The sequence below is a fragment of the Falco biarmicus genome, chromosome 1, assembly GCF_023638135.1.
Source record: "Falco biarmicus isolate bFalBia1 chromosome 1, bFalBia1.pri, whole genome shotgun sequence".
NCBI classification, from domain to species: Eukaryota; Metazoa; Chordata; class Aves; order Falconiformes; family Falconidae; genus Falco; species Falco biarmicus.
The window spans coordinates 114,232,614-114,247,364 of record NC_079288.1 but is presented as its reverse complement, the minus strand read 5'-3'; the positions used below and the strand labels follow the sequence as shown (position 1 = coordinate 114,247,364).

Genomic DNA, 14,751 nt, shown 5'->3' with positions numbered 1-14,751 from the left:
AAAATGCATGTTAGAAAACAGATTTTTTTCCTCTCCCTTCCTGATCATGCAACCCATGGTGAACAAGACAAAATTAAGAACAGATCAAAACAAAGTCCTCAGTTCTGGCATGAAGAAAGCAAAGCATGGAGAATTTCAACCAAATGGGAATTTGCTTCTGTAATATACTGCATAATGATTACAAAAAAAGGCTTTGATTACTGTAAAATTCAATGATACGTGCATTTCTAACAGCACTGGAATTCCTAAGTGATTACACAAGCCTTTCATGTTTATTCATCAAATATTTAAAATACAGCATAAAACAAAACATTTAACTAGTTTACTCTGAAAGCACTTTACTTTGCTCTTCTAACAAGAACTCAAGAAGATCAAATCTCACATTATGTCCAACAGATATGACTCTTACTTGATTTTTAAATAGAATTATTTGCTCAGCTTTACTTTAAGTACAAAATTTCACATGCAAACATTTATTGATACAAGCATATCCATACGTGTAAAGAACACTTTTGTGAGATCTGTAATAGAGGAAGAAAAATCTGTTCCTATAAACTGAATTTATTGTTTTCAATTTCCAAGACGTAACACCCCAAAATCTTAAAAACAAAAATATGTTTCTAAACTCTTTTTAACTGCCCGCTTTCATATAACACAAAAGCAAGAGCACTTACCACTGCACCATATATGTTTCTTCTATTTTTTTCAATCCTTATCTCATCTAAATATATGAAATACTACACAGAAATATTTTTAGCATTGAAGAAATAGGTTTAAAATGTACTGTACCTTCTTTTTCACATCAGTATTTTTAAGTGCCTTTCTATGAAGGGAGATGGAGGAATTAGCTAGCAAAGTTTGCCTTTGCACAGGAGTTAGCAGGGCTCATTATAAGAGCTTTAAATTGGATTTGAAGGGGGAAAGGGCTAAAACCAGGCTCGCTAGACAGGCCTGGGGGTGGTACACCAGTGTTTGAGGGACAGTGTGCTACAAAGGTCCTTGGGTCTGCTCTCTCAGCCGAGGTAGGGGATGGAGACCCATATGGCAGCAAAGAGGCAGGGGTTAGTGACGTGTTAGAGACCATGGAAGTGCCTGAGAACGGTCGCGCAAGCAGCAGGGCTTCTCCCCCAGAAAGGAGGCGGGATCGCTCGCCCAGCTGAAGTGCCCCCACACCAATGCACGCGGCACGGGCAGCAAGCGGGAGGGGCTGGAAGGCACCGTGCAGCGGGGAAACTGTGATGTAGTTGCCATCACGGAAACACGGTGGGATGACTTGCACAACTGGAGTGCCGCAATGGATGGCTATAAGCCCCTCGGAGGGCAGAGGCAAGGAAGGAGAGGCGGTGGGGGAGCCCTGTGTGTCAGGGAGGGTTTGATTGTCTAGAGCTGAATGACGATGATGACGGGGTTGAGTGCTTATGGGTACCAATCGGGGGGAAGGCCAACAAGGCCGATAGCGTGGTGGGAGTCAGTTATAGACCACCCAACCAAAATGAAGAGGCAGGTGAAATATTCTAGAAGCAGCTGGGAGAAGTGTCACAATTGCTAGCCCTTGTTCTCATGGGAGACTGGAACTTAACGGATTTCTGCTGGCAAAACAACTGCACCACAGAAGTGGAGAGGAAACGGCCTGGGAGGTTCCTGCAGCGTGTGGGAGCTAACTTCTGACACAGCTGGTCAGGGAGCCAGCTAGGGAGGGTGGACCACAGAAGAAGAACAGAGAAGGACTTGTGGGTGATGTGGTGGCTGGGGGTCGCCTTGGGCATAGCGATCACGAAATGATAGACAGAGTTATTGATTCTCAGAGAAGTAAGGAGGGGAGGTAGCGGAACTGCTACCTTGGACTTCCATGGGGCAGATTGTGGCCTGTTTAGGAGCCTGGCTGACAGAGTCCCTCGGGAAGCAGCTGTGAAGGGCGAAGGAGTCCAGGAAGGCTGGGCGCTCTTCCGGAAGGAAATCTTAAAGGCGCAGGAGCAGGCGGTCCCCATGTGCCAAAGGACAAGCCAGCCGGGAAGAGCAGCACCCTGGCCGAACAGAGAGCTTTGGCTGGAACTCAGGGAAAAAAGGAGAGTTAGTGACCTTTGGAAGAAGGGGCCGGCAACTCAGGATGACTATAAGGGTGTCATGAGGTTATGCAGGGAGAAAATTAGAAGGGCCAAAGTCCAATTACAATGCAATCTGGCTACTGCCATGAAAGACAATAAAAAAATGTTTCTACAAATACATTAGCAACAACAGACGGGCTAAGGAGAATCTTCATCCTTTATTGGAGGGGGGGGGGGGGGAAGGGGGGGAAACATAGTGACAAAGGATAAGGAAAAGGCCAAGGTTTGTTAATGCCTTCTTAACTTCAGTCTTTAACAGTAAGACCAGTTGTTCCATGAGTACCCAGCCTCTTGAAGGGGAGACCAGGGCAGGGAGCAGAACGAAGCTCCCATAATCCAAGGGGAAAATGATCAGTGACCTGCTACACCCATTTAGACGCACATAAGTCTATGGGGCTGATGGGATCCACCTAAGGGTACTGGGGGAGCTGGCAGAAGTGCTCACCGAGGCACTTTCAATCACTTACCAGCAATCCTGGCTAACCGGGGAGGTCCCAGTTGACTGGAAGTTAGCAAGTGTGGTGGCCATCTACAAGAAAGGCTGGAAGGAGGATCCAGTGAGCTACAGGCCGGTCAACCTGACCTTGGTGCTGGGGAAGGTTACGGAGCAGATCATCCTGAGCACCATCATGCAGCATGTGCATGACAACTGGGGGATTGGGTGCAGCCAGCAGGGGTTGACGAAAGGAAGGTCCTGGGTTGTCTACCTGAACTTTTGTAAAGCCTTTGACACCATTTTCCACAGCATTCTCCTGGAGAAACTGGCTGCTCATGGCTTGGAGAAGTATACTCTTCGCTGGGTAAAAAAAACAGCTGGATGGCAAAACCCAAAGCATAGTGGTGAATGGAGCTACATCCAGTTGGCAGCCAGTCACAAGTGGTGTTCCCCAGGGCTCAGTACTGGGGCCAGTCCTGTTTAATATCCTTATCAATAATCTTGACAAAGGGATTGAGTGTATCCTCGGTAAGCTTGCAGGCAACACCAAACTGAGAGGGAGTGTTGATCTGCTTGAGGGCAGGAAGGCTCTACAGACGGGTCTGGACAGGCTGGATCCATCAGCCAAGGCCAATTGCATGAGGTTCAGCAAGGCTCAGTGCAGTTGGGTCCTACACTTGGGTCACAACAACATCATGCAACACTACAGGCTGGGGGAAGAGAGAGCAACTAGAAAGCTGCATGGAGGAAAAGGCCCTGGGGGTGCTGGTTGACAGCTGGCTGAACATGAGCCAGCACAGTGCCCAGGTGGCCAAGAGGGCCAACATCACCTGGCTTGTGTCAGAAACAGCGTGGCCAGCGGGACCAGGGCAGTGACCGTCCCCCTGCACTGGGCACTGGTGAGGCCAGTACTCAATACTCAAATCCCGTGTTCAGGTTTGGGCCCCTTGCTGCAGGAGGGACACTGAGGGGCTGGAGCGTGTCCAGAGACGGGCAGCGGGGCTGGGGAAGGGGCTGGGGCACAAGTGTTGTGAGGAGTGGCTGAGGGAACTGGGGTGTTTAGCCTGAAAAAAAGGAGGCTCAGGGGAGACCTTACCGCTCTGTACAACTACCTGACAGGAGGTTGTAGCGAAGTGAGCATCAGACTCTTCTCCCGAGAAACAAGTCACAGGACAAGAAGAAATGGCCTAAAGCTTTGCCAGAGGAGTATTAGACTGGATATTAAGGAAAAATGTCTTCACTGAAAGGGTTGTCTAGCATTGGAACAGGCTGCCCAGGGAAGTGGTTGAGTCATCAGCCCTGAAGGTATTTAAAAGATGTGTAGTTAGGGACTTGTTTAGTGGTGGACCCTGAAGTACTAGGCTGATGGTTGGACTTGATGGTCTTGAAGGCTTTTTCCAACCTAAACAATTCTATGACTCTGTGGTTGGACTCTGTGAGAACAGATATGTCAGATTTTCAAGATACTAAAAAATTAAGATAACAAATATTATAAAGCAAAAATCAAAATAATTTCAGGAAGTCACTGAACTATTTCCATTAGTACTGAACCAGGCTTTGAGAAAAATGGAAGTTCCTTAGTGAAGATTAAGAGGCAGATGCTACGCTATAAGCATTTCTTATTCTTTTTTTCCCCCCCTCAATATTTAACACATTTCCTACAGTTAATTCATTTCTGTTAATGTAAAATTATAAATGCTGCAAGTAAAGGATGGCACATGAACATTTTTTCCTGCAGTATAAATACAATTACTTGTAATAGATTATTCTAAAGTCTTATTTGACAGAAACCCACAGAACATGAAGCATTGAACAGAAGTTCACAATTGCAATTTTTCAAGGAGTTCAATGTGTCCACTTAAAGTTAGAAGTGCTTCTACATGAACAAGAGAGGCATTGATTTGATGAATTATTTTCCAGGTAAAGAAACTACCAAAAAATGAGTTCAACAGGCAAAACTACAGCTTTCCATACTAGAAAAAACATCTTAAGTCTTCTGCTTTTTTTTCATCTGCAGGAAGCCCCTCTCATTTATAAACTACCCATCAACTATAGGTAAACATGCCATCTGTTGTGTGTATAATTTTAAGTAGCTACAGCTAAAGGCAAACATCACTATTTTCTTGAATGTCAGCTCCCCTTTGTACTTTTTAGAATTTGTGTTGGTGTGATGGGACTAACTGATCATTCACCTGATAAAAAAGGGAAATCATCAATGAGAACAGACAAATCTTATCCTTTGAGCCATTCAACATTCCCATGTTGCTGTGTTTAGTACAAGAAAATCCTTCATGCTTGCAGTGCCTGGGCTGCCCAGGAGGGCTGCAGTACCCAGCCTACCAGGGCACCAGCCACCCCTCCTGAGAAGCTGCACCCCCAGTGCCTTGTCCAGGTGATGCCAGGGTCAAAGGCACTGGGAAGGAAAGCAGATCAACCCTTTGAAAGGACAGAGGAATATTCTTCAACTTGAGGCCATGTTCTCACAGTCCAGTTGCTCCACACTGACTAAAGAAACACTGTGCCATGCTCTTCTTCCTCTATTCACTGCAGCATGCATATTTCAGAGGAAAACAACCCTGCCTTCTGTACTAGGCACGTGTCCCTTGAACCCTGCAAGTCATCATTAGAAATGATACAGCAGTGCAATAACCACCTTGGATTTGTTTGACTATTCTGATGTGGTCTGTGCTGGTCTAGTTAGGGATGAAGCAATGAAAGATATCTATGAATACATACATACAAAGTACTCATGGAAGAACGCTACATTTGCAAGCTTTTTGGAGCATGCTACAGAGATTGGAACAACCATGCCTATGTTACTGAAATTCTTAGCTGGTTAAAATAAAATCTACAGGAAAATGTTATCTTTTCTGTTTTTCTGTTATTCACTATTTGGTTCCCTTAGAACCCTTTACATTTGTACAGAATACAATTGGTCTCATCACTACGTAGTTTTACAGCAGTTTTCCGTAAAGTCAGCTCTTGGAGCAAACCTTTGACTGATGTGAGGCAGCAATAGCATTTGATTGACAGAGTAGGTAGAAAAGGAAAAGAAAATGGAAAATTAATGAACAGTAAATTACAACTTTCCCTGAAGACAGCAATAGGGAAGAATTTGCCTCAATTAGTAAAAAAAATAATAAAACGGTAGGAGGAAAAGTAGGATGCTTTCAAAGAGAGAAAATTTTTGCAAAGTCAAATCCTCCCACTGAATTTTCAAGGGCTAGGCACAAAGAGCAGCAAGGCTACAAATGGACTTTAGGTCTATACCTGTAACTTTCCTGGTCTTGACACTTATCCCCAACTCTCTCGCAGATACACTAAGATATAGAAAACCTTATTACACCCTCAGCCACTTCAAAGAAAGAATGTATTTCAGTATAAACCCAAATGAAAGTTAGCAGTTTGAATTTCCCTTTATGTGTCCAGACTTCTAAAAAATACTGAGAAAGATGGACAATAATGTTTTAAGTGGATTCCACATGCATGTTCCCAGAAGAATAAAAAGTATTCCTCTGCTCAATATTTCCAATAATGGCTTTTAGTAAGAATATATAATTTGATGCAAAAGGAAAACTAAATTTATCATCAAATATATATTTGTGAAAAAAACATATGATATTGAAAAGAAACATGAATATCTAAAGCTTTAGTGCAAATATTTCTTTGGGTAGGACCATGGTACCGTACAATACTGCTCTGTTCAGAAGAATGAGATAATAAGAGTTTCTAACTTAAAGCAATATTTCTCTAAAAATTCTGCAGAGATGACAGTGAATGGAACTGTTAAAAGGAAGAATTTGAAGTGCTTTTTCTCTAAACAAAATAGAGCATTTTCAACATCGCTTCAAGTTTTAAAGTAAAACAGCTTCAGTAGTTCTAGTGTTCACAAGAGTGAGGGACTAAGAGCACTCTGCTACAGGCAGAGTGCAAGTAGGTGACGTGCAAGCTTTTACATTTATCTCTGCTAATGCATTTCACATACTGCTCTGCAGCGTTCCTAATAGTCAAGCCATGGGCCTCTTCAGCAGAGGTGGCAAACCCCACTTAACTGCACGGTGGTTTTGTGTTACAGATCAATGCCCACAAGGGGACATGAAACGCTGCTGCCACTTCAGGTTTGGCTTCACAACTGAACTCAAAATGCTTCTTTCATGACAGACAGTCTTCATTTTCCACTCCCCCTGGTGTGATTCAGTTTTAATAGGGATACTTGCAATATCAAGAAACATACAAAGAAAAACCCTTTGCAAATTTTCATTTATGGTGAGTACGTTCAATAGAAAATTCAAACCTCAAAAGCTAAAAGGTGTAATTTGAAGCCTAAATAATCTAAAATTGTCACTTTATAACAAATTCCCATATCTAATACTGTGTTTCCATGCCTACCACTCCTAAAATTACCATGTTAATCTGACTTTATTCTCACTGATTAAGAGAAAATTTGGGAAGTAAGCAATGCAAGACCAGACAGTAGAACCTGTAATATTCCAACTGCCTTGTATACATCCGGTTTCTCCTAGTTCTCAGGAGCTTTAGCACAGTTGGTTATATCTTCAATATCACATGTGTATTCCAGTAGTTACATCCATCTAAAGGAGACTGTATCTACCTGCTGGTGTTTAAGATAAACAGCAAAAAAACCTGTTAAATAATCTAACCCTAGTTGGTATTCAAAATCTATGCTTTTGAAGCTTCTTCTCGGGCTTCCCAATTTCCATTTCCTCCTATAAATAAGGGGAATCTGTGAAGGGGTGATGCAGGGACTACATACAGAAAGTTGTAACCAGATAAAGTTGCTAATTTCCTCTGCTTCCAACACTTCTTCATGTGTGGATCAAAAGGAGGTGGCCCAACTCACTGCATGTCATACAAGAACAGTGTTTACCTCAAGATCTTGTTGCATTAAAACAAAAGTAATCCCATCACACAAGATACAAACACTTTCAAACCCACTTTACAGATAGAAAAGTCGGTATAGTAAGAATCTAAGCAGTAGGTGTAACTGCATGAAATAAACACAAATCAGATGAAGATTGGGCCACAGAAGAATCGATCTTGGAAAAAAAGCAAAGAAAAGCCTCACCATAGCTAAATGTTATGTACTTGCCCAAAAATATAACCATAGTGCTCTACACAATGAAGTTCAGAATGCTCGCTGCAGGACGCAAGTAGTATACACTCCGAACGCAGGACAGACAGACTGTTGCCTCCCAAATTAGTCACTAGGCATCCCCGCCTCTTAGTGTAACACAAATTCATGTATTTTGTATTTTCTCCAGGTCTGTCATGGCAGTGGTACCTAATTTGTGCAAAGCAGTATTTTCAAAGATAATTAATCCAGTTTTAGCTTTAAAATTTGCTAGACCAAACTGGGCAAACCTGCATGCTTATAGGAAATATAAGAATAGCATGCCTGTACAGAAGTGGTACAGAGGTAATACTTTAACAGCATATGAGCCTCTAATTTTGATTTTTTTGGACAATGACTTAAACAGGTGCAGCCTCAGCATTATGACAAAACCCAAATATCTAAAAATCTTAAAGACAGTGCAAATCAAGCCAGTGAAACATAAATTTGCTCACGGCAATATCAGATGAAAATTTTTGTGATGTAGAAACAGATGTCACAGTACATTTTTCAGACTATGCATTACCTACTGCTTTGTATGCATGGCTTCACTGGATATATTTAAATTACATTTCATAAACACACTATTAACTTCTTTATTCCAACTATATCAAAGTAAAGTAGGAATAGCATAGTCTTTATTAAAAGTTTCTATTTACATGAAAATTTACAGTAACCAATCACCCTAATTTAAGAAGACTAGGCAAAACAAAAAAACCAATTGTTTCATTATATTAAAAAGCCTCAATTACAGAAAGCTTGACACAGCCAAAATATAATTATAATCAACATCAGACAGAGATGCATAAAAAGTGAAAAGTGCAGTTAGAACATTCACTGTATCAACCACAGTCAATGTGATACCAGCTGCACAGTAGTTTAATATAATTAAACTTCACTCCTTATATAATCTAAGTTAAATGACAGGCAAGAGTGAAGTTAACTATCCGCTTTCTGGTACAGGGATGCAAGAATTGCAGGGTTATTTTGAAATTTTTAAAAAGAGCAGCCCAAGTAGCATGTCACAAGTGCCAAAAAACATTCTGGTTGTGTCACACTGGGAAGCATCCCCTTTCACTTTAGCATTATGACCGGTGTGCATAAACCAAGCAGTATATAATTGTTTTTGTATTATGGTAAAAATCTAGTGGGTTTGAAAAAGAGACCTAATTCTCTTGTACAGAAAGAGGCAGGTTTAGGCAAAAAAACACAAAAATGCTTCACCCTGTGATGCAGTCACTGCCCTTTTCCCTCCTTCTCTACAGTCTTGTATTTGCGGCAGTAAAATCCTGCCGAGTTTAATTAATGCATAGAATTCACTTCCTTTAGTTTCATTTTAATTACAAGGGAAATAACAAAAGAATAAGTACATATTTAGGACGAGGGATATTAGCTATTTTGAATTGGTTAACTGAAGTAACCAGTAGTAGTATAGCCCTGATGCTGTGGGAATTTTATTACTGTAGCTCTTTGCTCAATTTCTCCAAACTATTTTGCAGTCAGATCCAAAGTTGATTCTGCCATAAATGCTCCCCTGTACGAGCTGGTGACTGCTCTGGAAGCATGACCTAGAAGAGCAGAAGCATACCTAACACCCTTGGATTCACCTCTACCCCCAAGTGGATTACCTGTCTGGAGAAATGGTGGGGCTCCATGTTGTGGCTATAATCTGTGGCAGCATTTTTTGAGAAACAAGAAAGTCAGCTTTGTTGTAGCCTGGATAATAGAACTGTGAAGCCACAGCACTTGGAACAGGCTTACTGCCCACTTCTTGGATCATGAAGCAAAGACTGAGGTCTGTGCAGCTGCAGCTACGCTAGTAATAGTAACAAACATAGCTCATTTAAACCTGACTTTTATGAATCTATATACACCTCCAGACACAAAAAGGTCACCTGAATTAATAGAAAAGTGCGATGGCTTCCAATTATAGTAAAGAAAGTCAAACCATTAAATTTATTGTTGCTGATATTCTAGGATATAAACAGAAGTCCAAATATTGCCACAAATGAAGTCACAACCTGGATGGCCCAGGGTCGTTGACACTTGCAGTAGTCTACCTTAACTCAAATTCTAAAGCTTATTTAATTTTTTCTTATCTACATCCTGTTTTAAAATGGCTTAATACTGGAAAAAAAAAGCTAAATATATATAAACCAGGGGTGGGATTAACGTCTTCCCTTACAAAAAGATATGATAATCTAGGTGTTTTACATAGGAGCTACATAACTACTATGACAAAAGTAGTAGTTCTCTCTTGTGACTTATGAGCTACATTAACGGGATTCTCTGGGAGAGACTCTAATCCTGTACTACAATTTTAAAGAAGAGTTATAAAAAGTTACTAAAAGTTTGTAAATTATCAAATTTTATCGATTCTCGAGGCTAGATCTTGTCCTGTATAAGAGGCAGCATCAAGACCTCCAACTGGAAGAGTAGTAGTACAGGGATAGCTCTATGAATCAAGTCCACTCTTTTTGCTTACAGACAGGATATTATTTTCCATCATCTGTCAGTCACAACAGAAACTGGAAGGGAAGGGACAAAGTCAAACTGCTTTCACTCAATTCCTGTATCTGTCCAAGGGTGACAATTCTATTGAATAAATAGCAGATCCCATTTTAAGCCCCTGTAGTCTAAACCATAAGCAAAAATTAAAACATAAACATTCTGAAAATGTGTGTATATGCCCCCTCCCTGGTTATTCTTAAACAGAAAAAATACTTTAGTCTATAAACCGAAAGTAGTACAGATTCAGTGTCTGAAATATTCCATACATTCCCATTAAAGAGGACAGTAAGGAGACAGATCCAACGTGTTTGCTCACAAAGGTCCAGAACATAAACAAACACATAAACTATTTTCTACCTGAAAAAAAATTACAAGTCCTCTAAATCTGTAACTTTGTAACTATACTTTTGTAAGCAAAGACAGTCTGAAGTTGTAAGTTATGCCTTTAATTTCCGTCTTATGGGTAATGAACGCATATAAAGTCATTGAATGAGCTTGCACAGTCTTTAATCGTAATGGGGGCCAATTACAGATGTGTAAAGAGCATTTCAGCTAATTAAATACAGGCATCAAGGACCATTCTTGATGCCCAAGAGAAAGCTATCAGCTGGACTCCAGCTGCCACAGAAGACAAATGCAGATCTCCCATAGGTCCTATGGTATCTTCTAGCTCTGCAAGTCTGTCTTAGATCACCTGGAGCACATAAACTGGTACTCATGGTCTATGTTTGGCAGTTAAATCACTCAGATCACCCCACTGACCTCCATATATCATCTCAAGTGAATAACTGTTTGTCAAGTAAAAAGCTGACAGTGTAACCAGAAATGCACACTGCAACCCAAAATTATTGACCTTTAGCAGTGACACAGATGATCTTGGGCCCTTACAAATAGATAATAGCAGCAGCCACAAGAGAACTGCGGGTATGCAAGAGATCAAAAATAAAATGTGGTTACCTCTCTCAAACATCAGGTTACATGGCCCTATTATTATTATATGCCCAAACCAGAATCATATCAGAAACATATTTCTGGAAAATTATTCACAGTGGTGTTATCTCAGTGTATTTCATAAGTTCTCTGCCATCAAAAAGCACAGAAAAGTATTTTTTATTTGCCAGGAATACCCGTGCTGATTCATGTAACCAATTAAACAATAGCAAAGGGTCTATCTTAAGTGCATAGCTCTCTTTCTCTATTCTCTAATACAACAACAAAAAATACAGTACATTTAAGGTATAAGAAATAAGCAAAACCAATTGTACATAAACCTATTTCCCCAATTGGAAAACTTTCTAAAGAGAACCAAAGAACAATATAGTGACAAACTTAAATCCTCAGTACGATTTATGCAAGAATGAAGCAAAGCACTTACCGTGTCTTGAGATTTATCTTTGACATCATAGACTGCTAGTTTTATTTTGGTTTCCTCATAGATGGGGTATTCCGGTGGGAATGTCACACCAGTCAAAAACAGTGGATCTCTTGTACCCTGTGTAACATGAGTAAACATTCAGTAAGGTAACAGCTGTGCAATGTGTAGTAAGCCATTATGGATGTACAGAAACTGTGGGCTCTTTATAACAAATTAGCTTTTTACTGTGGAGAGATGTGAACAGCTAAGTATTACCCAAGCAGTCAGAAAATCAGAGAACTTCAAAACTTTGTTAGGAAAGTTTCAAAAAGATTTCTGAAAAGTTTTTTAACTGGAAAAGATATTGAGTGCTTCTGCAACAAAAACTAGCAACATGCCCCTAAACAGCTCAGCCAGCAGGTCTTAGTATGTGCAATGAAACCTGTAATAAACAAACCTGATCTTTATCCCAGAATATTTTCTGAAATCTCATAATAATTTAAATGAACTGAAGACACAACTCACACACACACAGAAAATGAGAGATCTTCATTAAGTCACAATAAAATGTCTACAGAAATGCTATAAAGACTCCCTGTATTACATTAAGGATACTGATTTGCAGGGAGGGGATTACAACACCCCTCTTCAGGCAGTAGAGGAATAAGATAATATTCCTTTATGTTGTAGCACTATGATTATATCTAAAAGGTGAACACAGAAGTAACCTTATCATAGCCTCAGATATATGAACAATTCAATGAATCATGTAAAACGTTGGCTAGAATTTCTCAATGTTTAATTATACTTAGTTTCCAAAGATTCTTAGGCTAGTATCCTTAAATTTTCTATTAAGTAAAATAAAGGATTTTGCATGATAAGTGTAATTTCTCTTAAGGAAAATAACTTTTCTGTGCCCCTGCCTTCCCCTCCCCCAAAGCTTGACCATGAAGCTGAGAGCCTTGACAACAAATTCAGGGATTTATTCAGATCTAGGACATTGTGTCAGGAAATGCATCAACTTCTATTCAATAAATAAATAAATAAATAAATAAATAATCTATTCCATCTTCTGCATGACACCATTCCAGTTTGCAATGAAACACCCCAATCAGAAACAAGATGTTTGAATTAAGAAGTTTCAGTATGGTTGATGCCTGAAACTATAACAATTTAATTAGTAGTTAGTTGAAACTGACCACACAAAGAGCTCATGAAATATTCTCATTGTATTTAACAGTTAAAACAAGCCTTTCGCAAATTCATCTCTGTTTACAATAAGACTTCCCCATTCTTAATGAATCTCTACAGTAAATTAAGCAAGTTACACCTACATTGCCTGCCCACACTTAATTTTCCTCTGTGAACCACTTTAGCTGTTTCTGACATGATGCTTACAGGGCAAAGTGAAGACTCGCAAAGCAGCCTCAGACAACTTTTGCTGTAATGTGATGCAAGTTACTAATTATTTCACATAAAGTCACAGACATTACGTACACACACACACTTTTCCCTAATTATAAAAGTAGGCTAATATTTTTCAAATTGCAAAAGCATCAACTTTCCAATGTAAAAAATAGAACAAGAAACAGATAGGATATATAGGATATAACAGACCATATAATACACCTATGTTCTTCTGTAATTTAAAAATACTTTACAAATACCTTACTCACTGTACTCTAATTTTACTTTGCAGTGCCTTGTCCTTTCATGAAAGCAGCTATTCCCTGTTTCATTCTAGATCTATGTCTGGAGAACTGGAGTATTCCCTATGCCTCTACTTGGAACAACAGAGCTTTCATGAAAAGCCAAGCTCATTTCTAACCGTTTATCCTGGTTAAATGCCAAGAACTACAGCACATTCAGGTATGCTTTATTAACTGGCAGAGTGTGCTTGTCTTACCTAAGACTGTGCACAAACTTGTTTTACTTCTCGTTCACTAAGGAAGAAATGAGCAATTCATTAATGACCATGTTAATTGAATAAGAAAGACTCTCACCTCCACGATTTCAGTGCTTGAATACCTCGTCAAAATGTGCTCTGCTGGATGTACCACTGAGACTTGTATAAACGTATTCAGCTTCCGATCACGGGTAGCAGCCACTAGATCCTTGCATGCTGAAGACAGTACAAAATAAAAATAAAATACTCAAAAGAAAACTCTGGGAAAATGCTGTCACAGGCACAGGACAAAGCAGACTACACTCCGGCTCCAGATTAAATCTCTAGAGACAAGCCGATTTAACAGAGGAAGTCCCTTGGAAGTAACTTACAGAAATAGGAAGTCACATGCTGCATAACTGAACTGAGATTTTGTTTCCACTAAAAATACTTGCAGCTTCTGCAAAGCTCCCTGCCAGAGGCTCATCAGCTCCAGTATATGAATTTACACTCACTGCAATAGTAGGTAATTTTACATAAGCACTCATTTAATCTGCCACAAAATCTCTCTTAGCCGCTTAATTTGATCATCTCTTGTTTGACAGTTTTCACTGTACATGACCATTTTAAACACATTCTGAACCAGTTAAATGCTACCAGTGATTAGGTTAGTTTATATAGCCTAATACTACATTTTGAACTTTTGAGCAGAATTCATCGAATAAAAATCCACATAACTAAAAGCAGATAGCAAAATAACCAATTCTTTTGTCAGTGACTTGCATATAAATGAGAAAAATAATTGTATTCTGGCTATGTGACATTATTATTAAAACTCGTTTTACCTAATAAAAATATAGAAATTCAGTTATTGTTTCATAATTCATTTTTATCCTGGGGTCACAGTCATGCAGGTAGGTGATGGAGTTCACTCTTTAGACTAACACACCTCATGCCCTCTAACCAAAAGGACAAAAGCACCAAAGAAAACAGAAGAGGCAGAGGAAAGACACAAATGCACCATTAGCTGCTCTGCAGAAGGGACGTGCACTAACAGGGCATGCGCGGGTTCCCAAGCAAAACCCATCCACCTTACGTTCTTCAATATGGAATATGCAACCGTGAATACTGCGACAGGATCTACCCAGTGCTTTCTGCAGTGCATCAAACTACACTAGGAACTTAGAAGCCCGATGGAACAAAAGAAAAGCCTCTGGTTTCAGAGAGGCTAATTGACAAGAAAGAGCCAAGAACATTTTCTAGGAGTCACTGCCAACGGGGGCTTCATCAAGTGCAGCTGACCTTTAACATTGTAAAAGATGAGTCAGA

General features: G+C 39.9%; 1 protein-coding gene across 3 annotated transcripts in view; it reads right to left on the bottom strand.

Moving 5' to 3' along the window:
* The window catches only part of INPP4B (inositol polyphosphate-4-phosphatase type II B), a 213,017-nt gene that overhangs the window by 173,806 nt on the left and 24,460 nt on the right, over positions 1-14,751 (bottom strand). For all 3 annotated transcript variants that reach the window (XM_056362789.1, XM_056362797.1, XM_056362787.1), the window contains exons 3-4: positions 13,541-13,659; positions 11,559-11,675 (exon numbers count right to left, since the gene is read on the bottom strand). In XM_056362789.1, coding sequence (XP_056218764.1) covers positions 11,559-11,675; positions 13,541-13,659 — 236 coding nt within the window. The remainder of the gene's footprint in view (positions 1-11,558; positions 11,676-13,540; positions 13,660-14,751) is intronic.